Source organism: Anopheles funestus, chromosome 2RL (genome assembly GCF_943734845.2).
Source record: "Anopheles funestus chromosome 2RL, idAnoFuneDA-416_04, whole genome shotgun sequence".
Taxonomy (NCBI): domain Eukaryota; kingdom Metazoa; phylum Arthropoda; class Insecta; order Diptera; family Culicidae; genus Anopheles; species Anopheles funestus.
In genome coordinates, this window is record NC_064598.1 from 18,265,955 (window position 1) to 18,292,921 (window position 26,967).

At 44.2% G+C, this 26,967-nt stretch overlaps 4 protein-coding genes across 5 annotated transcripts; 2 read left to right on the plus strand and 2 right to left on the minus strand.

Moving 5' to 3' along the window:
* Positions 1–200: 200 nt before the first annotated feature.
* Positions 201–2,217, minus strand: LOC125762480 (leucine-rich repeat and IQ domain-containing protein 4-like). The gene is made up of 2 exons (XM_049424627.1): positions 1,777–2,217; positions 201–1,697 (listed from the first exon to the last, which is right to left on the minus strand). The coding sequence occupies exons 1-2, from the start codon at positions 1,830–1,832 to the stop codon at positions 635–637; spliced, it is 1,119 nt and encodes a 372-aa protein (XP_049280584.1). The 5' UTR covers positions 1,833–2,217; the 3' UTR covers positions 201–634.
* Positions 2,218–8,309: 6,092 nt separating this feature from the next.
* On the plus strand, positions 8,310–17,646 carry LOC125762472 (myogenesis-regulating glycosidase-like). Its single transcript, XM_049424592.1, has 5 exons — positions 8,310–9,599; positions 15,413–16,292; positions 16,377–16,941; positions 17,008–17,164; positions 17,240–17,646. Exons 1-5 carry the CDS (start codon positions 9,398–9,400, stop codon positions 17,437–17,439), a joined length of 2,004 nt encoding a protein of 667 aa, XP_049280549.1. The 5' UTR covers positions 8,310–9,397; the 3' UTR covers positions 17,440–17,646.
* LOC125762470 (nucleolar protein 6) lies at positions 17,637–21,623 on the minus strand. Its single transcript, XM_049424590.1, has 4 exons — positions 18,974–21,623; positions 18,270–18,898; positions 17,894–18,187; positions 17,637–17,822 (listed from the first exon to the last, which is right to left on the minus strand). The coding sequence occupies exons 1-4, from the start codon at positions 21,501–21,503 to the stop codon at positions 17,700–17,702; spliced, it is 3,576 nt and encodes a 1,191-aa protein (XP_049280547.1). The 5' UTR covers positions 21,504–21,623; the 3' UTR covers positions 17,637–17,699.
* Positions 21,624–21,700: 77 nt separating this feature from the next.
* LOC125762477 (zinc finger protein 419-like) lies at positions 21,701–26,117 on the plus strand. 2 transcript variants are annotated; one of them, XR_007418226.1, is made up of 3 exons: positions 21,701–21,927; positions 21,988–23,370; positions 23,447–23,949. XR_007418226.1 is itself a non-coding variant. In XM_049424622.1 (3 exons), the coding sequence occupies exons 2-3, from the start codon at positions 24,222–24,224 to the stop codon at positions 25,620–25,622; spliced, it is 1,323 nt and encodes a 440-aa protein (XP_049280579.1). In that variant the 5' UTR covers positions 23,111–23,370; positions 23,447–24,221; the 3' UTR covers positions 25,623–26,117. The 2 variants fall into 2 exon arrangements, 1 of the variants encoding a protein (XP_049280579.1); XM_049424622.1 differs by lacking the exon at positions 21,701–21,927 and adding an exon at positions 24,423–26,117 and having other exon boundaries at positions 23,111–23,370; positions 23,447–24,344.
* The last annotated feature ends 850 nt before the right edge of the window (positions 26,118–26,967 follow it).

The following is a 26,967-nucleotide window of genomic DNA, read 5'->3' on the forward strand; positions in this document are numbered from 1 at the left end:
GCAAGCGAACAGACGAATGACATCGCGTGAAGATCAACCGTGACATACCGTTGGCCACACGTTGACTTACTTTGCCATTCCTTCAACGGAAAGTCGGAGCAAGTAAAGCAAAAAAAAAAACAAATCCTATCGACATTCGCCTGAGCTGATGAGAAATTGGAATGTAACACAATTGACCGTAATAAAAAATAGAAGTAACATTTTTCACACTCAAAGCTAAAGCGCTGCTGTCTTTATGTCGACTCGACTGTGCGCGCCATCTTGCGTGGAATTATTTTACTAGCAGAAGAGTATTACTTTGAGGTTACGTACGTTTGGGGTATTGGGACGATTGCTTGTGTAAATTATAGAGACACATTTGAAGGGTAATGGCTTCAAATTTAAGCGAGGTGGATACGTCCGTTTGGAATTCGTACTCTGCAGAACAGTACATTGGACGAACGTTCAACACTACAGCGACATAAAGATTTTGAAGGTGGTAGTGATTAAGAGCGCACCTTAGCAAATTCTCACTGCGTCTTTGTGTGACGTGTGGTACAATATCTCTAGCTGCATTCTTTTACGTGTGAAATATTTAAAAACGAATAAAGAAGTGTCATCGCAAGGAAAGGGCATCCATGGTCACCGAGTATGATTAAAATGGATCAACTGCCCTTGCCGGTCCAGCGACCAGATCGAACTGCTCCATCAGCGTTGTCAGGTTGGCGCGCAGCTGCTCGATTTCCATCCGCTGCTGCTGAATGGTTCGCTGCTGCAAGAAGATGCGTTCCTTGAGATGTCGTACCTCCATTATGGCGGTTCTATCGTCCGGTGTGATGCCGTTGATGCGTCGCATTTCCTCCACATCCAGTACGATCGCATCGTCCACACTGCACATGCGCCGATCGATCAGATGCACTACGGAACGATTGACGAACGTTTGCAGTGCCTCGTGGTACGAGTGGCAATCGAGTGCATTCGCTGAAGCGTCCAGAATTCGTAGCAAAGGGAATCGGCGCACGAGCAGGCCACTGTCCAGCACGGTAAGCAGATTGTCGCGCACGCTCAGGTTAATCAGCTGTGGCAACTGCCACCGTTCAAGGGGAAGCTTTGTGAGGAAATTACCGCCAAGATCTAGGTGGGTCAGTGATGGCAGCAGAACGACAGCCGTCGAGGATCCGAATGTCTTTATATGGTTCCCGCACAGTATTAGCTGCCGCAGGTTAGGCATGGTTGCAAACGTATCCAGCGCTATATCTTCGATCAGATTGTCACACAGATTTAGCTCGAGCAGCTGGGTAAGATGTTCGAACCGTGCGATCGTACGTAGTTTATTCATCTGCAGGCGTAGATATCGCAGCGTGTAGCGTGTCCTTGGTTCTATCTCTATCGCTTGCAAACCATTGTCCCGAAGGTATAGCTGCTCGATGGTGTTGGGCATGGTGAGGTTTGTGATTCGAGTTCCTCGTGCAAACACCCGCAAAACTCCCGCTTTGAACAGTTGATTATTGAAGGTGTGCGAAAAGTTACCGATCGAACCGTAGATGAAGCCCAGCTGACGGACTCGGGGGAATACGCTCGCCTGCACATCGGTATCCATATGCACTGTGGCATTGTGAAGCTGGCACCAGGATTGGAAGTAACTGTCGCAGGTGTACTGCCGTACCACGGCGGCATACACTTTCGGGCCCACCAGGAACGTTACACTCGCACACGTACTACAAACATACACAGAAAGAAATCACAAAAAAACCTGTAACAATTATTGGGTTCTGCATTTAAAAAAAAGTCACTCACATTAAACACAACACCGATAGAGATGTGGTCATCGTTCCGGCAGCGTCTAGAAACATTCGATTCCTTAGCCTGCGCACGTTGTTCGCTTCCGCACTGATGATCGACTATCGCAATTCCACACGACTGTAAAGTCACTGCACATCGTTAGCATCATATCTTCGATTAAAGATGTTCCGTTTTTAGCATCCGGAAGTGATAAACCCGTCCATTCTATCGCACTAACGTTTGACGGTCGCGTCCTATTACACTAAGGCTGAACGTGCACACACCGATTCGTTCGTAGCGCGAATTCTACTAGACTTAAGGCACCCGGAGCGTGTCGATCATGAGCACGATTTCAGCTGAGCGACCGACCGACCTGACCCCGGTGGGAACTGCAACGAACCCAGACTAGATCCAGCGGCTAGACATGCCATATCATCTTGCCAGTTACGATCCCCACCAGCGTGTCGACCGAGTGTTCGCGTCGAACTCTTACCATCGGCAAACGGCAGTAGAGTGAAGCATTTTTGTTTCCCATCTGGCACTAACCAGTTGCTGGTAGCGATTGTTCGTGAGCGATTTGGTCCCACTTTTCTAACGTGCAACCGACTCTCCCCAGCCTAGAATGCAACCAACCTGCAATCACGATTTTTGCCATTTAAAAAGCAACGCAAGCGTGATTTCGGGTGGGATTGTGTCTGTAGTGCTTTGCATAGACTTCGAATGGTTGTGATGGAGTGTTTTTAAACCGATCGGGAATAATGATGAAGGAGAACGTTCACCATGAAGCAACGGAGACAGAGTTGGTGTCTTGGTTGGAAGGGGGTCTCTTTTTTGTTTTATGGATTGTTCTAAAGCCGCAGCTGTGCAGCTAGCTTGAGTGAGGTTTTCCGGGCATTTTTCAATCCACTGGCGAGTGTAATTAAATGTTTCCGAAACGTCGATTTCGATGTTACGCGGTTCAACATTGCACAGCGGGCATTGTGGAGCAACAGACAGCGCCAATGCTGGAGGTGTCTTTTGTGAGAAGAAAAGTTTTGTTATGTCTTGCTGCGATCGGGTGAAAATTCCACCAGAATTGAATAACCTTCTCTTATTATATATGATAGTTATAATTGAAATAAAGCTCCAAAGCCTGCGGTGTATAGTTGAAGTAATGAGAAAGACACCGGACAGTTCGTCGACTTAGAATTTGTTGTTGTCACGATGGTTTGAATAACAAATAACAAAAAGGAGAGGTTATAGTGGATATTTTGATATGAATGTGATTTAATGTTTCGTGATGTCACACCAAAGGTTGTGGTTCGAATCTTTATAGGACCAGGTCTTTAGTTGCAACGATTGATTATTCGGCTAAGAAATTAAAATTAGTGTGATAAGCTTTTTATATGTGGTCTAAGCCAAAAACATTGACGATCGCTTGTCTAGGCCGACAAAAGTAAACGATATTTTGGATAAAATGAAAGTTTGTGTATTTTGTTTACATTTTATTGTATTTTAAATACTATATTACTATTTTTACTTTATATTTCTTACGTCTATTTCAGCTTGCCAAGAGGAAACAAAATTCAACGAATGCCAAAATTGTTCTAGGGAAGCCTAGAATTGTTGATGTTGTAGTTCCACTAAAGAAGATAAATTAAAAAAAAACGCGAAAAAAGACTATTTCTAAGAAGCTTTCAGAAAGATTAATTTAGTACTTTACTTCTACACGAAGAAGAAAAATGCGACAAAAATGTAACCAACCGTGAGCCCTGCGTGACAAATGCAGACAACTGCCGATACCTTCGAAAACGATTTCATTCAACAAGCGTTAGTGCTCCCTGTTTGCGTGACACGCGTGTCCAACCAGAGCGGCATGTTTTACCGTGCGCGTTTTTACATTGATAAGTGACCATTTGTAATTTGCGATCGATGCGAGAACACGACCATGCTGTTACCGGCCGGTGCGGTGCAAACCGGCGCGACGATGTTACGCCAACGCCAGACCGGCCCATGTCATTAAGAATATTTCACCGAAATTTCGTGTATACTGCGCTGACGACAACTGACGGGAAGATGTAGCCAAAAAATCAACCATCCCATCTGACTTCGAGTGGGAAACGAGCTTCAACAATGTAGATGAGAAATGTCTTCCCGTACCGGGACGGAACGCCCAAAGGGAGAGAATTGGCATGGAGGCCGGCGCAAGCGGGAAATGGAAATGAAGCGGCAGAAAATGTTGCGGAGAATGATTGATGGACTCCGGGGAGTTGGTTCCGCCAGACCCCCTTCCTCGCGGTGTTTTTTTGGTCCCACTTTCGACCGATCCCTCCCCTGCAACCGAATGGACAAGATGGTACATGGCTAATTTTAGGATATACTACTCCCACTGGGATGATCGCTGTAACATGATCAGGTGTGATGATCATGGTCGCTTGCTTAGTTTGCATCCCCATCCCTGCCCAAGCTACCTTGCTGGGACACTAAACAACGAGCGGATCCCACATATGAACTTAATTAACAAAACGGGGTCAGAAGTGTCGGGTGAACGTACCTTCAGGTAGGACAAGTAAAGCAGGAAGAATGCAAGAGCACTGACAGGACATGTACATGTTGCATTTAAGGGTGGGCCGACCGAAGTTTACATTCCAATTTTCGGAATTTAGAAACAGGTGGCATCAAACTGTCTTGGTGTGGTACGCTTTAGGGTTTTAGAAAAACTAAAGATAGAGATTTTATGAACCACCAACATCACTTAGAATGACCGATAGCTGAATTATGAACGAGATCACGCTTATGATCCATTTTTCCTTCAATATATCCTGTTCTGAGCATTAGAAATTCCGCCTTTCGGACATTGTGATAATTTTTTTAAGTATTTTATTTTTAACGTCTCCTCGTCCCTCTTTAAATCTCATCTTGAGCAATTTTTCAACAAAAACATTATTAATAATACTGACGAGATAAAATCTAATAGTTTTATATCCGCTGTCGAACCATGATAGATCCTTCTAATAAAGAGACAAAAGACAGAAGTATTGAGCTTTAATAGCTATATCATTGACGGGAATACCGGCATCAGAATGAATTGTTGACTTGTACCGTATAGGGTAGCAGATTGGAAGCATTTCGTAGTTGGGGCTCACTGAGAACTGACAAGATATATCTAGTCTGAACAGTATCTAGTTAGCTAATCTAACAATGTAGTCCGAGGCATCTCTTCATGGGCTTACAGATGTACTATATACTTCTCATTTTCCGTTTTTTCCCAAAAATATCGTTTCGTCATACTTTTTGAATATCCTATGTCCGCACGTTGCTATATTTTCCTTGAACTCTAATTATCCTTAGAGTTGTGTGAACAAATCTGTAAAACACAAATTCAAACAAAAAAGTCATCCACAGCTCAATCAAATGAGTATAAATATTTTGACCACCCCCGATGGTTTGCCGCGGTCATTGAACTGTGTAAATGATCGTAACTAATGCGTTTTTGAGAATGTGCAATCAATCTTCGCGTAGCCACATTCCGCCCATTTCTATGTTTTGCCATGCCTGGGAGATGAGGCGTGCGACACACACCGTCTTAAGCCTCAGTAAGCGGATTTGTTTTTTTTTCTTCTTTCATGCTTATACACCTTCTACCAAGGTAGCTGGCACGTGGTTACGGTAGGGTAGAAATGAAAATATTGCTTACCATACGTATGCACTTTTAACTTTTTCCACGATCACTTGAAGATCGCTTCATCGTAACGTTGCATGGGAGGAATGTTATGCAGAGGATGCGTTGTACCGAGAAGGCAAAGAACAAGAACTCCCGTCATGGCATCGTGCTACAGCAAATATGTTTTGCACTAATGAGCACACACGACACTTCGAAGCTGCGATGTTGGTGCTGCCGTGTCAATAGTACACTAATAGTGATCGGGGCTGTAGGGACGGATAGAACCGGGAAGGTCTCACATGATGATCGTTTAGGACACGGGAAAAAAGGCACACGGTAGTGCCAGTAACGGTACATGAATTTAAATTTAATGAACGCTGTTTGACCACCCGAGAACGATGCGAACGTTGATCGGATGCCAATGCTCACACCGCTACCAACTGGAGAGTGTGGATGACGATGGTCATTTTTCTTCGATAATTTACTAACCAGCACAAACATCTTTTCTTGCCGTTTGTTTCTTTGGTTAATTAGTAAGCATAATATTGAGATGTCGGTGGGTTCGAGTGGGTGTTTTTTTTTGCAACGGGCACTTTTTGTGTACCGTGTTCCAGTGTGCAACGGACGGACACAGCAAAACAGCATGCTATGTGTCTTGTGATTACCGGTAATGAAGTCATATCCGGGGCAGCTTGTTAACAGACGATTGATTAATATTATGCGAGAGAAAATTAATTCCCCGTACAGCCATTAGCGAAAATGGGAAAACATTTTAATTGGGCCTTATATATGACGTACGTATACTGCTGCACTGTGGAAGTGACGTCGGTTCTATCCTTTTCGTCAGGACTAGGAGCACTTTGCTTTGATGTGTGACCCTAACGTTTTTAAACAGCTGGAATGATTTTCTTGGTACACATAACTTTGATTTCAATGGTCTCTCGCCCATTCCGGAGGTTTACATTAGTTTTAACGATTTGTTTTGACGAAACATATTTTGAGATGAGGTGTCAATCAAGTTTATTTCTTTTAAATATGTGTACAGGCTGGAAGTATGCATACTTTTTAAACAAAAAGTTTTCAATCACCTCACGGAGATTAGGAAACATGCTATTATAGCAGATCACCGCAGTCGGATCTTAGAGTTGTTTCGTATATACTGTAAAGATGTAGAGAGGAATCTTTCTTCAATGCTCGTAATATCTTAAGCATTTCTAGCGAATTTTGGAAATCAAATGTTAAAAAAAGGAACAAATATTTCCATAAATCCTCATAGAATCACGAATTCTCATGATCCGCCGATCTAAAACAAAAGGATGGGGGAATAAAGATTTATGAATCCATCAGGATTCATGAATCTTTGATGTTTTCATAAATTCTTCTGAGAATCGACTCATGAATTGAATAACACTTTACGGAAGATTCCCATAGATGGCTCTATTCATGGGATTAATCAATACTAGAAAACATACCTCTAACAAACGATTTATTGAAGCGATTGCATACTTTCAGGCTCAAAATCCTAGACTCAATCCTTCCAATAAGCTTGTTAGGAATGCTACTATACTTATCAAAATATTTTCTTGCGTAAAATTTTACAAATAATTTCACTGTTTAATGCGCAAATCTTGGAGCTTAAGCGCTTCTTTAATACCATACTTTGAACTGAGAACGATCTACACCCATTTGGGACATTCGAATGAAACGTGTAACCTTCAACCCGACACAAAAGTGCACAATAGTCATACAACAAATCAAATGCACTTGTTGTGTGCACATCACCGCAACGTATGTGTGTTTTCCTTCATTTATCTGTTGCATTAACTTACCTATTGTGTATTTATAGCACATGATCTAAGGGTTAAAGTATGGTCAGATCAAAAATATACCTACGAACAATCCAACAGTAGGGGTGATACAAGAAGTCGTAAAATGAGAGAGAGTTTACCACGATCGTATTAGCTTTCCTACAGCCAAAAGGAAGCCGCTACCATGTAACCTTGGAATGCAAACACTAACAAAACACCTTCACGACACTACATGAGCAGATTCTTGTACGGAAAACATTCACGTGTCCGTACCGTTACTGATCCTGTTACGGTGGGCTATTGTTCCTTTCCGTAAGCCGCCCAAGAAATTGTAATGTTTTACTTCCAACATTTCTACACACCAAAACATTCCCTACCATACCAAAATTGAATAATTACCCATTTTATCATCCAATTTCCTGCCGAAACACTTCATATCCCACTGAAATACGGATATAATTTCACGCTTTCTTGCTCGTGTTCCGGCAAAAGTAACAAATGCTTTGACGTTTGCCGCCAGCAAAGGATGAAACGTCATAAAGAAAAAAACTCATGTTTCTTGGCTTCCTTTCCCCAAACCGACCCCAACAAAAATTCTCGTCCACAGCAAGAAGAAATGGGATGCAAAATAAAAACCCAAAAAAAACCCCGATTCATAAAACCCACCGCCCGGGAGAATGTTTGGCCTCAACCTCGCGAAACAACGCACGATTAATCAATTCTTCGGCAAAAGCAACATCATCCGGCCCAAGTGACAAGGTCGAGGAAAATTGAGATTCCGCCCGCAAAACTTCGTTGTCCACCGCGAGAACTTAATGGTGGAAAACAGACCAATATACGTTTACACACCAAACATGCAAACGTAGAGACACACAGGCGGGAAAAATGCAAGAAGAGATGTTTTTTTTTTGCTTTGCTTTTTGAATGTGTTTTAAGCCCTACCTTTTGAACCTGCTCTATACCCTGCCGTGTGTGTGTGTGTGTCTTTGTGTACAACAGCGCGTGCCCGTCTCTTTTTAGCATCCTCCGCAAAACCAGAGAACTGCCAGGGAACCGGGAGGCGGCGGTGGGTGATCACGAAATTTTTCATGTTACGGGTGTGTTTTTCATTTCATGTAAGAAAAGTTCGTGTTGCCCAAGAAGGTGGACGCCTGATCTTCGCGATCAGTCGCGATTGGACCGTGGATCGACGCGTTCCAACGCGCGTTTAAAGAGATGCGCACCATTTACGAAACGTAAGCATCCTTGTATCTTCAGCTTTTATTCGGAAAATCGCGATCGCGAGTATAATAGTACATTTTTAAGCAAACTTAAATGTGAGAAAACTTTGCAACGTGCAAGCAGTGTTTAATTATTTCCTGATATCATCGGGATGTCATCATCGCTGTGTGTATAAGAGATAGTGTTGCGTTCGTACCTCAATCAATGTGAGATTCAGTCAGTTCGATACAATAAAACAGACTCCGGACGGAGACGGACACATCAACTTATCCGGTGATAAGAAGAAACCCGCTTCAGCTCTCGGTGAGAGATAAGTGTGCTCGGTCGTGTAGGCGAAGGTGGGGCATTAATCGACAACATGTGCACCAGCAATGGACGGTTCTATCTGTCACCTGGCATCGGCGATGTCTGGAAGTTGCGGTCATTTGGTGATAGCAGTGCCGCATGCTAGTTCACATCCATCGGACGACCAGCGCGAACGGGTTTAGTACCCATTTGCGTACCGATCGAGGTAAACCCGATTGGGTAGAACGACGAAGACGTGACTTCTGGTGTAAGATCTTCCCAGAAGATCACCCCAGATCGGGAGCCGTATTGAAGTGAAGTGAAGCAGTGTGGTTCATTCTTAAAAGTAATCTTCAACCAGATTCTACGTACGCGTGTTGTGCCACTGTGTACACTGCTTTCCGATCACTTTCATTTAGAATTCGAAGGTGGAGGTGGTTCGGACTCCGAACAGTGTCACCTCAGTGTCATTATACCTAACGGGCGACACAAAAAAAAGCGTGACATACATTTCCAAAAACCGAAAAAAAAACTGTCACCGTGTAACGGTCGTACGCCGTTTTTGGGGGCAGTGGTGTCAGTTCTATTACTAGAACAGGCGGAAAGGTGGTTTATTTTCGTGGTGTTTTGCCCGTCAGCGTTTTACCGCCTGGACGACAATCCCTTGTGCGTGTGGACGATGGCGATACGGGTGACAAAGAAATGTTTCCTACTGTCCACGCTTGGTGTACTGATCTTGGCAGCGGCACTGACCGTGACCCTGGTTCTGGTGCTACGGGACGATGAAGAGATCAGCGAAACTTATCGCTTCACAGCCAGCTCGATCGAGCTGCGGCTCGAAGAGCAATCGGACCATCGGTACGTGCTGAACATCTATCGAGGTAAGAAATTACACTTCGATTCACACCCTAAGTGGCATCTGCAATTCAGTCTGTTTATGTTACTTTTGCTCCAAGAGAGCTCCAATGTGTTCATGTGTGTGTTGGGGAATGATCATACTCTTCTGGGTTTAGTGGTCGTTTTCATTCTGGTGCTAAGGTTGCGTTGTTAGTTGGTTCAATAACAGACTTCTTGCTTATTATGGCAATTGGATGAAAATAAACATGGAATTTTATTTATTCCTGGTGCGGGGTTTTCCCCACAATCAAAACACCGAATCGCGGTAGTGAACTTGTTGGGAAAACTTTAAGTATACTGTCTGCTCACGATAAATAAATAATCGAAGTATAAATATTAGTACCGCGAACCGCCGTCGATGTTTAGTCTGTATGAAGGAAGTACATAAAAATATCGTGATCATGTGTCGGGGGTTTTGCATTTACTTAACTTTATTAGTGAAATTATAGATTCGACTAGAAGAGGTATCGTATTCCTGACGTCTCTCTTACCGTCTTACTGTGGCGTGCGATAACAATCCAAAACTCTACACTGCCAAAAACGTCAAAACGGACCACCAGAGCACTGGTTTCTGGTCGCAAAAAAGGTACCCGATCGTCAAAGGGCTGAAGGGCATCTGTCGATCCATTTACGATGGATGCATTAGATAGTGAGTGCAATTTTGGCATCGGATTCGGGGCACAGTCGGGCACACATCACGACGATACAACAGACAACCGATCACACGTCGCACGGTAAAGTGCTACAGTTTGTAAGTGCTGCCCTTCGTTGTGTATTTCTCCCCCTCGTACGTTTAATATAAAGAGAAGCGAGATGTTGTCGATGAACCTTCAGCTTTGATTGGCATCACTCATCCCGGGTTTGCAATTCATTTGGCCACGAGGTGGCCTTGCGTTTTAAGTGCAGCAAAAATGAATTGTACTTCACCCCACGATTTTGCATAAATCAAACATTTACGGGTTTTTGGGTGTGAGATTGGCCATCGCCCAACGGGAGTAATTTGATCATTACTAGGGTTTGGGGTACGGGATCGGTTTACTGTATTGCTTAACCAAAGGGAAAGCAATACCTTTGGCTGAAGTTGAAGGTGGGTTAGGTTTTGGTATTTAATCTACCCCATCAGTCAACTGTCCATCGCAAGTGTCTTAAATTGTTTGATGAAATGGATTATACATCATACCAAAAGACACAGTACGAGCTACAAATAAATAAAGTTAAGTTGGAGTTGTAAAGTTATTTAGTTGATCAACACTTTTAGTGGAATATTTGACTTTTATTGAGTGATTCAAATTACGTTTCCAGTCAAGACTTAAGCCCGAACTGGACCTATTATTCAGTATTAGTTAGACTGAGGGTACTTCTTGTAACTAGTTCACTTTTTCGAATGTATTCAACGCTATATATTCCACCAGGGTAGGATTTACAAGTAAAATATAACGACTTATGTAGAACTGATTAAATTCGAAAGGATTATTCCAACATTGACCCTTAACACTATTACAAGAATGTTACGGTACGTTGAATGTGAAAATTACGAAAATAATTCGAAATTAATTAATGGGTAATATTGGTGCCATGGGGGCGCCCCAGTGGTGCATATGATAAACGGCGCCAATCCACACGGCCGGACCGGGTTCAAATCCCATCCGGACCGTCCCCCCGTAGCAAGGACTGACTATCCGGCTACGTGGTAAAAATAAGTCTAGTAAGCCAGAAATGGCCGGCGTGACCTGTAAGGTCGTTAAAGCCAAGAAGAGAGATTGGTGCCATGACCAGGAGATGCCATGAATTGAAAGACACTCAAATCGTAACAAATTGTAACGTATGTAACTCGTATTCACACACTAGAACACACCGATGAAAAAGTTAGTAACGTTTGAGTGTAGGTGTTAACAGAAAAGATCCATACTTCTGGCATCAAGAATTGGATTCATATTATTATTATTATATTATTACTATAATATTATTATTATTACTATAATTATTACGACATTATTACTTATAGACAGAATGAGGCAAAAATTCAAAATGACGTCACTTCTGCGGCATAGAAATCATTCGAAATTTCACTTAGTCCAAACTAGAGGCGAAATCTGTTAGATAATATTTTTGATATTTTAATGTATTAAATTAAATATAAGTTTAAAAACCCTATTTCACTTTTTAATAATTTGTTTTTGTGACTTATAGTCTGAAGAGCTAAGTTACATCTTTACTGTCAAAAGGAAAACAAACAGGAACAATGGAAAATCAATCGAAAATGATAGCTAAATATGAATATATTAGGACTTGACCATTTTTCACGGTTAAAAATATTATCCTTATCAGTATTGTCAGTCAACCGCGTCAAAGATTCTTCCCATAAAATGAAACGATCTGAACAATAAATCACAAAACCGTATAAAACACACCCCCCCAACACAATACCATTCGCCTTCAAAAATCAGTAACCAATAACTCAACACATCACGTAATGGGCGTATAAACAGATAACACCACAAAAATTAGTTATCACTTTCCATTTCGTGCTAAGGTGACAAAACATTCCGGCTTGCCACCCGAAAACAAAACATTAGAAGAAGAGAAAAAAAACCGAAGCGAAACAACATTAAACCCGCACACGGTGATGGACGCGACCGATGGATTGCCATCATTCGTCGGTGTCGACGTCGTTGTCGAATGTCTTTCGGGGTTCCATATTGTAGAACGCGCCACCGGCAACAAACGATCCATGACAGGCGACACGAAAACAGAGCATTAAGCTAACGGCCCACGATCGGGCATCATGTTTGTGCTGAGCCAGCATCAACGCGCGTTTCGTGCTTCCAATGGTCCTTCTCCCTTTCGCCCCGCAGACATTCTGACCGTATATGTTAGTGTTTACAAATCTTGCTGATTGATGGACCCCCAACCGGATGAACCCAATGGATCGCAACCGTTTTCGTTTGCGTTCGGCCCGACAAGGAACGCGAAATCGTCGTGTGTGGTGCGGCAAACAGGGTAGTAGTGTCAATGTTTCTGACCAGCTTTACACCTTACGATTGGAAAATCCCTCGCGTAAAATCAGTTCAGACACTTTCCTTTTCCGCTTCTTGTTTTGCTTCTTCTTACGCGGGGGGAATTATATTTAGAACGATCTAAAATCGATGCCAGCGGGTAAAATTTGCTAACCACTTCCGCCTTCCAGAGGTACACAATCTCCCCATGAAATTCCTCTATAAAGTGTCTCTGTCTACCCTTAATCGGCCGTTGGTATTTTAGAAGATTCTGTTTTTGCTGCCAACTCCAAACCAAGATATCGTTGGCGACACACATCGCACCCCAGTGTATCGGATTGCCACACGCCAGATTCGATTAAGCGAACGGATACGTTACTACATTTTCCTATTTTCCTTCCCTTCGGAAATTTCTTGATTTTTCCCACTACATTTCCACACCGGAGACGGAGACTCTATCTGAGAACGAAAGAAAGAACACGATTTGTTTAAGAATTTTGGGTTGAGAAAGTCGCAAAACGAAGCACAAGTTGAATATACCTGATTCCGTTATCGACTCAATGTTGTGTAACATGATACAATAAAACTTATCGCAATTACTCTTGATATCAATAAGGTAATAAATTCATTTATCAATTTTGCTTCACAATGGTTGTCAACAGTTTGACAGGAAGTTATCTATTGCGTTGACCAGCTTTGTTTCTTCTATTTTTGATAACGGAGTTAAATTAATCGCACATCGTTATTGCTATCATGGTAGGAATTTATAAACAGGTTTGAGGTATATATAATTTGGTTAATATGTAAAGCAATTGATTGAAAATTAACTTCTTGTGAGTTAAAAATCGTCTCTTCGTAACTATTTTTTTTGTATTGAAAATAATTTCACTACACTATGATAAATTATGAATTCAAAGTTTACTTTTACTTAAGAAAATTGTATTAAAATAAAAATTAAAAAAATAAAACAAAACAATTTTGAAAACTCACATACAAGAACCATTTTAACAAGTACTGGGCGTCTCCATCGGTTAGCATTTTCTAAGCGAATTAAACTCAACAGACGTTTGGCTCATTAACAATTGCTGCTCGAACAATTAAGCTTACAAGAACCAATTGTCAACAAGAGTATTTATACATATTTCAACACTTGAAAATTTTAAACATTAATGAACTATGACGAATGAGTAAATCGAACTAGAATCTTCAGCTAAATAAAACCTCACACGAAATCACTGAGAAAGGATCAAAGGATCATCGCTTAGGATGTGTGAAATCTGCGTTTTAAATAACGTTTTTTTACACTTTCTAGGGTGAGTTAACTAAAATGCACAATGACAACAATTTAGAAAATAACTTTTATTTAACTCACATGCAAGAATCGTAAATGAATCGAAGATTTCGGCCGTTAACATTTGTTCGGTCACTTCCGATTGCGCGATCCGATCTGGCGTCGGTGTGGGTGAGTTAGGGGGGAGCGACAATCTTAAAAGGAATGCGTTCAACACGTGACAGTGGTCCGCCGTACGGTTTTGGGCAAGCGCCATCACACGCGTCATTTGCACCCGAGTTTCGTGGTACATTTTTCATCCCCTTTCGCAATCGTGGCGATCAAATGATCATATGCCCACCTTTCGGCCCGGTGTTTCTCGTCCATCCCTTAAAACACCACACACAAACACACACCCCCCTAAAACGGTTACGGAAGAAACACCATTTGGCTCAAGAATCGGCGAAAAATGGCCATAATTAATGGGATGTGCTTCGGGCGTCGCATCTTTGGTGCGCTACCACCACCTACCACACGAGCTCCGCGCATACACGTCACACACGCAGTGAAAACGGGATCCCATAAATCTCCCCATTTTTGTACCCTTACCGATAGATCAAGCATTTCCACTACCACCCTGTCTACCCGATTCGAGTGGATCAAGCACGGATGGAGCGCGCTTTTCTATCGTTTTTTTTTTGCTTTTCCTTTTGCCTATTGCACACATACGGCAGCACGCCAACATCAGAACGTGAAGCGGCCTGGCGCATGAAAGGATTAACAGCAAACGCTTGAAATTAATTTCGCTCGGGAGAAATTAATTATTCCACTACGTGAGCTTGGGCAAAATGGTATTTCCACACGCGAGGAAGCCTTAGAAACGGGAATTGATTTATGGAGCGTTTGCTCACCGGGGACGATGATCTAAGCGAAGATCGGATGCTGGAATTTTACGGGGGGTCTCCACCACGTGCGAATCGATCCCATGGTCAATATCTGGGTCAGAGATCTTCCGTATGGGTAATAAATAATGGTATTTGATCAAAGTCCTTATTAAGGTTGGAATGTATGCGAGATGTGAACGATAAACGGGCAATAAAACAGCTGTTTCGCGGTTTTTTTTGTTGCCACGAATGGCACTCTGAATGTCATATTAAAGGCGTAGACAAAAATCTATTCTGTGTTACGAATTTATTGAGGACTTGAGGACGTTCAAAGCGAAATTTTGAGCTTGTTGAAAATGTTGCATTTTTAATGTTTGGTTACTATTTAATCATTGCTTGAATTGAGCAGGCTCTTCAATATTTCTTCAATAATTCAGTTTAACTCATAATATACAACCCATAAAAGAGCTCACTTCAATATTAGGTATCACAAAGACACTTGTTGAGTCACTTAAAGGGGTAGTACATTATTATATAAGAATCTTTATATTACCTCCAAACAAATGTTCTAAAGTCACAACCATTAACGCAACACAAACAATAATATAAAAAAACATCTCTCTTTTTCTTTCCCACCATCTCACCAGGTGATGATCGCGTGCAAAGGATCACCTTCGATCATGATTTCACGGACGATTCCGATATCGAAACGTTCCCGAAAGGAATGCGGTTGTTTGGCAATGGACACAACATCGAAATTCGCGAACTAGAAGATAGTGCCGGCTTTGCCTACTTGAGTGTAACGCGCACCTTGCGCAAAGGCCAGATCGGTAGCGATGTGTTGCATCTGCACGATACGTTCGGCCCGGATCAGGCACCGCTGCACTGGTACGGTGGTCCAGAGCTGATGGAACAGTATTATCCAATCGAGAAGTTACGCTTTAACGACTACCCGTACATTACCAAGGAGCTGCACAGTGCGGCCATTATCGAACGCTACTGGTTCAATACTGCCGGTGTGTTTTTCTACGTCGACAAGGAGGTGCCACTGTTTCTCGATCAGGACGATCAGGTGTTAAGGTTTAGCGCGAAAAAGGAACTACCGTACTACACGTACGACCAGGAGTTTGTGTTTAGTTATCGCGTTGGTATCGCGGCAGATGCCCGTGAAGCACACCAGAAGGCGATCGAGCGGGTGCTGAACCAACCGGTTGACATTCCCGACGAGCGCATGGTACGGCAACCGATCTGGTCGACCTGGGTCCGTTATCGGCGCCCGATTAGCCAGCAAACGGTGTTGGATTTTGCGCGCGAAATCAACGCGTACGGGTTCAAGAACGCTCAGCTCGACATCGATGATTTGTGGGAGGTGTGCTACGGATCGCTTACCTTCAACACGATTACCTTCCCGAACGTGACTGAGATGACGGAGATGCTGCACGAGATGGGTTTCCGCGTAACGCTCTGGGTTCATCCATTCATCAACAAAAACTGTGATCCTTGGTACACGGAAGCACTCAGCAAAGGGTAAGGCATCACGCATCGTGGTGATTCGTTCTTGGGGAGTTCCTTGTTAGACGGTAATTGTTTCAATAACCCGTCTCGTTACAGTTATCTCGTGAAATCGCACAACGAAACCATCGGCTATAACACGAGATGGTGGAACAGTGCGGAAAACGAGGCGTCCTACATCAACTTCAACAATCCCGATGCGGTCGAATGGTATCGGCGAAGATTGCGTGATATCCAGGATCTCGGTATCGATAACTTCAAGTTCGATGCTGGCGAAACGAGCTGGGCACCGGCAGATCCGGATATTGGAGGACCCACGGCACTGTTACCGTCGAGCCAGACCGTTAACTTCGTGCGTATGTGTGCCGCCTTCGGTGGTATGATCGAGGTGCGTACCGGTTGGGGAACGCAAGATCTGCCCGTGTTCGTTCGAATGCTCGATTTTGACACACGCTGGGGTTGGAATAATGGGCTACAGTCGCTCATACCGACACTGCTGCAGATGAACTTGAACGGGTATCCGTTCGTGCTGCCGGACATGATCGGTGGCAACGTGTACGGGGACGACATACTGACGAAGGAGTTGTTTATCCGCTGGCTTGAAGCGAGTGTCTTCATGCCGAGCATACAGTTCTCCAAGACGCCTTGGGATATTGATGAGGAGGTAAGTTGACAGTGCGTTTCTTCTTGCGAATTACCGTCACTGAAACGATGTTTCTTACTTCCACAGAGTATAACGATTTCGAAGAAGTTTGCTGAGCTGCACGAAATGTACTCAGACTATATCATCCAACGGATGCGCCTTGCTGTATCGAACGGTACACCAGTAAATCCCCCGATTTGGTGGCTTGATCCTACCGACAAAATAGCTCAAACTATTTACGACCGTAAGTGCCTCAATTGTTTGCAAAAAAAAACAAGTATTTCATCGTACTAAAGTCGAGTTACTTCTCCCATTTCAGAATATCTGCTCGGTGAGGACATTGTGGTAGCACCGGTGTTGGCAGAGTTCGCCACCGCTCGGGATATCTACCTGCCGAAGGGAACGTGGCGTGATGGTAACACCAATCGGGTACACGAAGGTGGCCGGTGGATTTACAACTACACGGCACCGATGGACATGCTGCCATACTTTGTCTCTGCCACGTTCCAAGCAAACTGAGCAAACGCTGTGAAGAATGGTTTGCATGCAAGGCAACATAAGCGTAACCAGGTTATGCTAGTTCCTTACAACGATAACAAAAACGGGGAATCCACAAGTGGATTTTAAAGAAAGGGTAAAGATGGATACGGAACGCAATCATAGTGATTTATATTTACTTATTTTTCCATCTTTCAAAAATAAACTGATATCAGCTATTAATAATCTGTAACGTTGTGTTTTTATTAGTTCTCTGTTGCACTATTGCTGATTTTTGCTTATTATCGTCTCTCGATACGATGCACCAATCCTTGACCCAGTAGCTCAAAATCTCGCACCAGTGCCTCTACATTTAGCTGAAGCGTCCCATCCTTCGTAATCTTTCTTCCATTTACGTTTGAAGTCTGGGGAAAGAAATAATAAATGTGGTAAAGAAACATTTCATCTTTTTTTTTATCGCCATGCATACGCTTACCGTAAAGGGTTTCTCCTCCAGTGCTTGTGGGCGCCAAAGTACGGCAATTCGATCACCCCCGCACGGATCGTAAAAGAAGATAGCAAACTGTCGGTAAGCATCGCGAAGCTCCCGCAGATAGAAGCGTACCGGATCGAAACCGGCCACCGGTTCCTTATTGGCAGCTTCCGCGGACAAGCTCGCGATCTTTTCATTGCCTAGCGCATTTAAACTGGGTATGCCAATTGGTAATATGTTCGTACTGTCTAGGTGAATGATCACATTGTAACCTTCCATCGATGGTTCGAAGAAAATCTACGCGAGATAAAAATACCGTAACAATGAGATTAATGAGCACGATACAAACAATCAAGTGGATTGTTTTTTAGTTGCCTACCGGAATTTTATTCCGAAGTTTACGGAAATTCATCTCGACCAGCTGTGTGGCCGACTGGGCTAGCAGGGTCACCCGGTTCAGTATCTCTACCGTCGGTGCCCTACGGCCGAACAGCCCATACTTTCCCGCATCGCACGGTGTAATGATCGTGAGCGGTGGGAAACTTTGGCGACGGTCGTAAAATTGTTTCTCCAGCGTTTCGATCGTTTCGTTCGACAGCTCATCGTTCAGATTGACCACGATCATGTCCTTGCTCCAGTCGGTCGATGCCACGAATTGGAGCCACCGCAGGAAACCCGCCTGGGGCTGTATCGGAGGCTGTAACGGTTGGTTAACGTAAAGGGCAGCGAGCAACAGCTCGGTACATTCGTCCGGCCACAGGTACGGATCGATCAGCTGCGAATAAAGCCAACGTTTTGCGATGGCCGCAACGGAACCGAACGAAAAGTGTTGCTGATGCAAACCGTGCAGAATGCCGGTAAGCTTTGGCAGTACCGTTGCCTCCATCTCGAGCGCAATGCTTTCCTTCGTGTCCTGCTGCAGACGCGTCACCTTGTTGTCGGAGAGATACTCGCGCATAATGGTTATTTCCCGCTGATGGATAATAACGAACCGGAAGAGAAATTTCTCTGTCGTACGAAAGGGAATAGAAGCAGAGAGATAAACAACGTAATCTACTTCGGTAAGCTTCCCATTCTACTTACCATAAAGCACATCCAAATAGTCATTATATGCTTGTGCCAGGGGCTTGCGTTTGTGAGAAATCCAAGATGGGGTAATCTTATCGGCAATACGCAGATAAAATGCAGCTTTTAAACGACGTATCGGTTCCAACTCTGTTGGCCATTTACCGCTAGCCTCTAGCTGAATCGTAGCGTGAATCGGTTTCCCGCTGAAAAACACCACCTGCCCATTCATGTGCAGTGCTGTTGCTGTCGGCCGGGGCGGGTCCGGATCGGTGTACCGAAATACCGGATCCGTTCCATGGATTGCATTGATCGTTAACGGAAGCTGCTTCAATTCGCGCATTATGCGACCAAGCGCATCGAACGCACTTATAACTGCCATTGACCGTTCCTCGATCGTTTCGTGCAACATCTTCGCCGGGTACGGTACAATGGCGGACTCGAACTGAGTGGCCAGGTATCCGATCTTTTTCTCCGGCAGATCAAAGTGTGCCTGCAACAGAAACTGCACAATCGATCGTACGATCAAACGCTTCTGGCCGATCGGATCGGTCGCTTCGCCCCACACGCAAGACTCCGTAATGGAACCATCCTTGAATCGGCGCAGTTCCGCTTTTCCAGGCCAAAATGAACGGAACGCTTCGCTCGCAGCGGCATCAATCGCTTCCGGGCCTTTGTCAACCAGATTGAACGCATCCGTACCGTTAAGCAAAAGTCCCAGCACCAACCGTGGCTCCGCCGTCATAGCACACTCTCCCAGCTTTAAGCTTACGGCCAACGGTACCAAGTACGAGATACGAGTGCCAAGCCCTTTGCGCAGCAAGCGTTCCACCATTCGTACGAAGAGTGCCTGCGGGTCACCAAGGTAATCAAGTTTATCCATATCTTCTGCGAACGATTCGATTGTGGCGTTGATCAGCTGAGAATCGTTTATCGTAACGATGTGATCGTACTGCGTAAATGCCGGATAGTTCGCAAGAAACAGTGCCAGAAAGGAGTTAAGTTTGGGATTATCTAGCATGCGAATTGCCAGCGCACTTTCGTGACGTACGCGACGGTACAGGTCCACCGGGAGATTGGCCGTAATGTTGAGCATCCCGAGCGGATCGATAAACACCACATCGTAGTAACGGAAGAAGGACGCTAACGTTTCTTTACTGCTACTGTCGAATGAAATTCCCTCCGTGTCCCAGCTGCTACCTGCCAGTTGGTTCCAGAATAGGCGGATAATCTGGTAGCTGCTCATGTTCGGATAAATGCGTTTGCTCTGCATCAGCTTCGCGATATAGAACGTAACTAATGCGCCATCGAAACTGTACCGTCCCCGATCGAAATGTCGCTGACGGATCCACACCTTCAGCAGTATAATCGCTTCGCGGACACTATCGGACTGGATGATACTTTCGAGTAGTTCGACATTTTTGGCTAACCGTACATCGTACAGGATGGAAGCATTGTAGTGTGGCGTAGGGTAGTTTTCGTAATCGTCCGTTGAAATCGATTCGCCCTGCCCGATCATTGACGGTCGCACGTTGTTTCGATGTGGAAGGAACCGTTTCTTGGCAAAGTGATTACTGTCTGCAACGGCGTGTAGCTGGAAGAGAACCTTTCTGGCAAACCCTTCATCCTTCGGTGTCATTACGAGCACCGGTTTCAAGCGATCTCCTTTCAGTGGTTCAAAGCGAACACTTGAGACAATCTTTTCGTTTTCGGACATTTCCAACAACTGTTCGGCAATCGTGCAAAGATAGTGTGTACGCTTGTAGTGATAGCGCAAGTTCAGGTAGTCCTCCTTGTGAAGACATTTTTCCGGCATGACCAATAGCAGATCTACGACCAGTGGTTTCCCGAACGAGGTACGCATCATTGCATTGCACCCACCGATCGTACGTATGTGGGACTGCTGAAGAAAGCGGAACCGTTCCTTGCCCAGCACTTCCTGAGTGTGCTGCGAACCGGTTAACTGGAGCGGAAACTCAAACCCCTTGTAGTCCTGTTCGAGCAACCAACGAACATTTGCTTCATCTTCGATCGTTTGCAGAAATTCTTTGAATTCCTCCAGCCATACTTGCACGAATCGGCCCACCTTGGACGTAACGCGCACTTCCTTCAGCATCTCCTCTGTCTGCATGCGGAACAGATTCGAGTGGAAATAGTTTTCCGTTTCCTTCAGCCGGTTTATCTCCTCCACGGTAGGTGGCTTGTACAGTTCCTTCAACGCTTTGACACGCTTGCGGTGTGCTTCCTCGTCGTTATGCGCCACCAACTTGCGTTTAATCGCTTTTGAAACCACCTTCTTCGATGGTTTAGCAGTTCGCACGAGGGCACCACTTTCGAGCCCACTGTCCATGCTGTCGTCTCCATCACCAGCACCGTTTCTATTTCGCACATCGTTGTCGCCATCGTCATCGTCATCCTCATCGGTACCATTATCCACCATGGAGTCGTACGACTCGTTGTCCGGTTCTACGTGCACTTGGCGCTTCTTACTCTTGTTTTTCTTCAACAGAACTGAACTTCCAGACGATTTCTTTTTCACACGATTCATAGTTACTGCTGGATGGTCTTTTAAAGAAGATACACAATGAAACACTGAGAACAACGATTAAAAAACGTGCCGGCAACTTGTTCGCTAAACGCACATTGTTTTTATTTTGACAGCAACTCGAAGCATGCCGAAAGTGACAGCTCCGGTACACCACCAAATTACACCATCACTTTGAATTACGCCACCGAGCAGGTATTGACAGCTGTTTGTTTACTTCGTACGTTCGATTTGTTTATGTCGGATTTGCTCTTATATCTGCAGATTCAGTAATGCTTTGAGAGCGTCGCAAGCATACATTTGAGTATTTATTTTATCCACGATGCAAACCTGCGTATCGTGTAGTGTGAAAAATAATGGCATGATAGCCATTTATCAGCATCCTAATGGGTTAGATCAGATGTTTCATACAGTGACGGATATAGAGGTATCGAGACCAAAATGTATACCAATGTAACATACATTAAACCATTTGTTCGCGTTTTAGGTACAATCTGAAGATCATCTATGCGTGCCGTGTTACGATGATATGAAAATAGCGCATCGCTTTAAGCAAAGATGTAGACAAAACGTTGCACTTCGTTTAACTACTCAGGCGCAAAAGAGCCAAGCACAACCTACATCCGAGCAAAGTGTAAATAGTAGCACAGACGTTTCCACTACGTGTAGCGAACCAGCATCACACGAAGATAGAAAAGATGTCCATCACAACAAGGAGCATGAAAATGAAACCGTTACTCAGCAAAAATTGACACATTCTGCTCATAATTTCAAAGTAGAAGAATTAATTATAGATCACGAAAACATCCACCACGATGATGTTGAGATAAGCGATGAAATCGTTGAGCCTGACCAGGATGAAAACGAAAGCTGTACGTTAGCGAGTGCTTTAGAAGAAGGAAAGAAAAACGATTCCGACTCTAGAGTTCCGCACGATGAACAACCAACAACTTCATGTGTCCAAGGCAAAGACGAATCCAAAAGGGAATCCTTACCACGACTGCCAAAGGTACACAGCCTGATGTGTGAATATTGTTTCAAAGAGTTTACTCATCTGACGGACAAAATCGAGCACACCGGTACGCACCAATCGGAACTGAAGCCGTTCAAATGCGTGCATGACGGATGCGGTGGTGCGTTTAAAGATCGGGTAGGTTTACGAGCCCACGTACGGATACATGCCACGGTAAAGCGGTACGGTTGTCGGTACTGTTCGATGCGATTTCACACGCTCGGAAATCGGAATGCACACGAACGAACGCACAATGGTGAAAAGCCATTTATTTGTCCAAAGTGTGGTAAAGGTTTTGCGGAAGGTGGCAATCTCAAGAATCATATACGGTTCCACAATGGTGAGCGACCGTATCCGTGCGATATGTGTGGTAAATCCTACCGGACACATTACTCCCGTTCGGTGCACATGCGCTCCCACACAAACGATCGACCATTTGTGTGTGATGATTGCGGGAAAGGTTTCTACTCGTCCGGGAAGCTTACAATCCACCGGCGGACGCATACGGGCGAGCGACCGTATGAATGTGCATCCTGTCACGCAAAGTTTGCTGATACATGTGGACTTAGAAGACATATGATAAAACGGCACTAATTTCCGAACGAAATGTTTGCACACGTAGCAACAAACTGTGCCAAAAAAGGATGTATGTTGATCATAGTAGCGGTAGGCTATTAATTGTTCGACATTCGAAGGAAGCGGCGGTATCAAAATTTGTAGTAAAAAATTATCTTAAGTAAATTATTTGAAAAAAAAATTAAACGTAAGCAAAACAAGGAAAAAAAACAATGAACCACCAATCCATACTAGTGAATTCAGAACAAAAATCGTACGAATTGTTTTCCGAACCAGTGCACTGTAGGTATAGGGGGATTCCTCCCAAAAGCAGACCCAAATTTGATTTCACATTTTGGTGATTCTTTCCACCCACAAGTTCCACTCGTCATCGGCAATGAAACACTGGTCGTTACCATGCAAGATCAACGAAACATTATCGATCGGCGGAACTGGTTTTTGACGCGCTGTCCTAATGCACTGTCCACAGATGCTGTTACGCTAGGTACAGACAATGACCTGTTAAATCTGTATCCCCTGTTAACGCGTATATTGCTCGAATTGCAAACCAAAACTGCAGGCCTACAAATGTATTCTGCGTCGGCACAGCATATACAACGCGGGCAGGAAAAACCATTTTGTTTTCACTATGAGAAACAAACGGACACAGAAGATTTACCATATTTTCAAAACTACGATCGTGTGAAGCATGGTGAAAGGGTGATAAAACATGTGCACTATTATGTTGAATCGGCCGTTAAAAGTAAAGCCACAAACACGGACACAACCCGCGAACAGATGGAAACAGAAGAAATAACCGATTTAGAAGATTTATCAATGTAAAGCAGAGCATTTTCCTCTGTACATAATAAACGGTTTTTTTTACTACGATCAAGAAGTACGTACTGGCGTATTTAAATAATGACATGTCAAATGTTGTCATAATGGAGAATGACAAAAACAAACAACACGCACATGAGCTAACCTGGGCGTTCCGTGTACCGATTGGTGATGCGTCTGCCAGTTTGTTTACATTATTTGTTTGTAGCGAAGGGGACGAACATTTTGTTTCGAAAATTTTAGCCATATTCCGCCGTACAGTATGACACTATTGCCGTTTAAGAAACAACATTAAATAGGGATAATAGAACAGCATGAATTCCATCATGAATCGTAGCCGGTGTGTTGCGTGTCATATCGAAGAGCCCGGCATGATAGCGATCTACCAACATCCTCGGGGCGTCGATCGTCTATGGACCTACGTGACCGGAATCATCGTAAGTAGCGATGGACAAATGCGTTTGGCGCTCAAAAGAAGTGCTATCTAAAGTGAAATCCCATTCACTTTCTTTCAGGTAAAAGCCAAAGATCAACTGTGCATACCGTGCTACGATGAGCTGCGGATAGCGCACCGATTTAAGGAAAAGTGTATCCACAACAACATTAACCGTTTGGGGTTGGGCCTTCCGCGTAGATCGGCAACTCACAACAGTCAACAGGATACGCCGACCAGTGATGAATCTATTACCGCTCCTCGAATAACTCCGGAACCGCTCATGACTGCACGCCTCGGCGAGAGCAGCCATGTCACGGCGGAAGAGTGCAGACAGATACAAGCCCGAACGGAACATCCACCCATTAGTAGACATGAGTTTGTGATTAAATCAGAATCCCCACCGGAGGAGGACGAAATTCCCAACCAAGCGACGATAACGCCCGATGCTCAGCAATTGGATTGTGTTTCATTGCTTAACGATACTGTTGGCCAAACGAACCAAAGCGGCCACGAGACGGCAGTGCCGTCGATTGATGTGGTAAAAATGGAGCTGGAACTATCGTTGGACGACATTGGGCTGAGGGAATCTCTTTCCGCGGACAGCGCAAACGAAGACTCCGACGAAGAGCACAACAGTAGAACGGGAGAAATGGCGAACCCACCAACCGGTTCTGGCTCGGTACTGCCACAGTGTGCCCAGTGCGACCAGACGTTCCACACGCGAACGGCACTGAAACAGCACCAGCAGCTGGAACACAAGAAAATACGCCGCGACAACACGAACGCGGTCAAGTACCGGCGGGTACTTTCGGGCAAGATTAATGCACTAATGTGCCGGTACTGCTATCGCGAGTTTAGCGAACCGGAAGCAAAAGCGGCCCACGAAAATACACACCTTAGCGACCCGAAACCATTCCAGTGTTCGTATGCCGATTGTAATCGATTTTTCCAACACCGATCGGCACTGAATCGACACTTTTACACGCACGTTACACCGAAACGGTTCAAGTGCAGTGTCTGTCCGAAGCGGTTCCATCAGCAAAGTTCAATGGTGGTGCACGAACGATTACACCGGGGTGATAAGCCACACATCTGTCCCCAGTGCGGCAAGGGTTTCACGCACGTATCGAACGTGAAGCGACACATCCGGTTTCATAACGGCGAAAAGCCGTACCAGTGCGGTAAGTGTCCAGCACGGTTTACCACCAGCACCGATCTGCGCCGGCACATGAACAGCCGACGGTGCATGATGATGTGGTCAATGAAGGCATCCAAGTAGAGGTACACGGGAACACAAAACGGTTATAAGGGCACTGGAAAGGGGGGGGGGGGATGTTTATAGGGATGAAAAGATTATGTTTTTAATGCGGGATGGATACACACACACACGCCATGCACATTGGAGGTTCCAATGCTGTATCGGCTCGTTGCCTTTGTCTATTGTGCATCCGAAATTACGTTAGGGGTTTTTAGTTTACATTCATTAAATTATATAATATAATTGTTAATTTTAAACTGTTCAGTAATGTAATTTCATTTACATAAACAATCCTCCAAGGAAGATCGATCGATCATTTTTTTTCTTCTTCTTAAAAGAAACATCTATCATCATGATTTAAGAGACGGAAATATCTTAAATACTTCTAATGAAGCAATTTATCCTTAAAACGAAAGTAAAGTTAATATTTCTTTTTATGTGTATCCTCCTGAACAGCTTATATGTTCTATATTGTAAGAATTGTTATACAATAAAGAAACAACTACACAGTGGAAACTGCTCTGATTGGTCTAATTTTCAAGGATTACAAATTCAATTAGCATTCTTCAACTACATATGTTTTGATAATGATTGCGCGGAACACACGACGAACCACCAGCTTTTCACAATAAAAATAATTGAAAAAGAGCTAACACGAAACATCAATTTGCACACACGGCCACATACACACCGGAAATGGGACGCGTGCGAAATTTTATCCCAAAAGCTTGTAACTACAAATACCACGCGTATGGAACACTCAACAACCGTAACAAACTAATGAGTAATTTCTTAAGCAACGGTATGTAGGAACATCTACAGGAAGCAGAAATAACTTCTACAGTTTAAATGGGGAACTACAAAAGATACACGCGCGTACATGGGGTTGATTGAAATCGGGAACTAATTAGATACAAATAGCGAGAGTTCTCATAAACAAACATCAAAACTGGCCAACGACCATATATCTAAGCACAGCGACGGAATGTAATGATACCATGGCCACGGTCACCAGGTGTCTCGGTCACGGTACTTTGATCTTTCTCTCCCTATGCTCCAAACGATCAACCAGTAGTGATAGGCAATCCACCGTGGCACGCACGCTACAAACTTAGCACCAACTATTCACAGACTGAAACAAGCGAACGGGGGGTAAAGTGTCACTGAGGACCGAGCACCGTGGACCTACCCCGCAATGCGGAACGACTCGATACGGGTGCGATCGAGGGAAAAACGGCGACGACGCATCGGTAGCCCGCGCGCGCTGTGGTTGTTGATTCTCGGCGTTCGCGCCAACAATTGTTTTGCACGGCACGGCACGCAATCGGTCCCGCGGAAAAGCGGGAAAACGTTGCATGTCCACGCG

Excerpts from the sequence above, each read along its gene's own strand:
- LOC125762480 (XM_049424627.1), bottom strand. The coding sequence starts at position 1,832 with ATGTTTCTAGACGCTGCCGGAACGATGACCACATCTCTATCGGTGTTG. Across the intron at positions 1,698-1,776 it reads CTATCGGTGTTGTGTTTAAT|TACGTGTGCGAGTGTAACGT; the intron begins GTGAGTGACTTT and ends GTATGTTTGTAG.
- LOC125762472 (XM_049424592.1), top strand. The coding sequence starts at position 9,398 with ATGGCGATACGGGTGACAAAGAAATGTTTCCTACTGTCCACGCTTGGT. Across the intron at positions 16,942-17,007 it reads CTTGGGATATTGATGAGGAG|AGTATAACGATTTCGAAGAA; the intron begins GTAAGTTGACAG and ends TTACTTCCACAG. Across the intron at positions 17,165-17,239 it reads AGCTCAAACTATTTACGACC|AATATCTGCTCGGTGAGGAC; the intron begins GTAAGTGCCTCA and ends CTCCCATTTCAG.
- LOC125762470 (XM_049424590.1), bottom strand. The coding sequence starts at position 21,503 with ATGAATCGTGTGAAAAAGAAATCGTCTGGAAGTTCAGTTCTGTTGAAG. Across the intron at positions 18,899-18,973 it reads CTATTTGGATGTGCTTTATG|AGAAATTTCTCTTCCGGTTC; the intron begins GTAAGTAGAATG and ends TTCGTACGACAG. Across the intron at positions 17,823-17,893 it reads TGGAGGAGAAACCCTTTACG|ACTTCAAACGTAAATGGAAG; the intron begins GTAAGCGTATGC and ends TTCTTTCCCCAG.
- LOC125762477 (XM_049424622.1), top strand. The coding sequence starts at position 24,222 with ATGAATTCCATCATGAATCGTAGCCGGTGTGTTGCGTGTCATATCGAA. Across the intron at positions 24,345-24,422 it reads CCTACGTGACCGGAATCATC|GTAAAAGCCAAAGATCAACT; the intron begins GTAAGTAGCGAT and ends ACTTTCTTTCAG.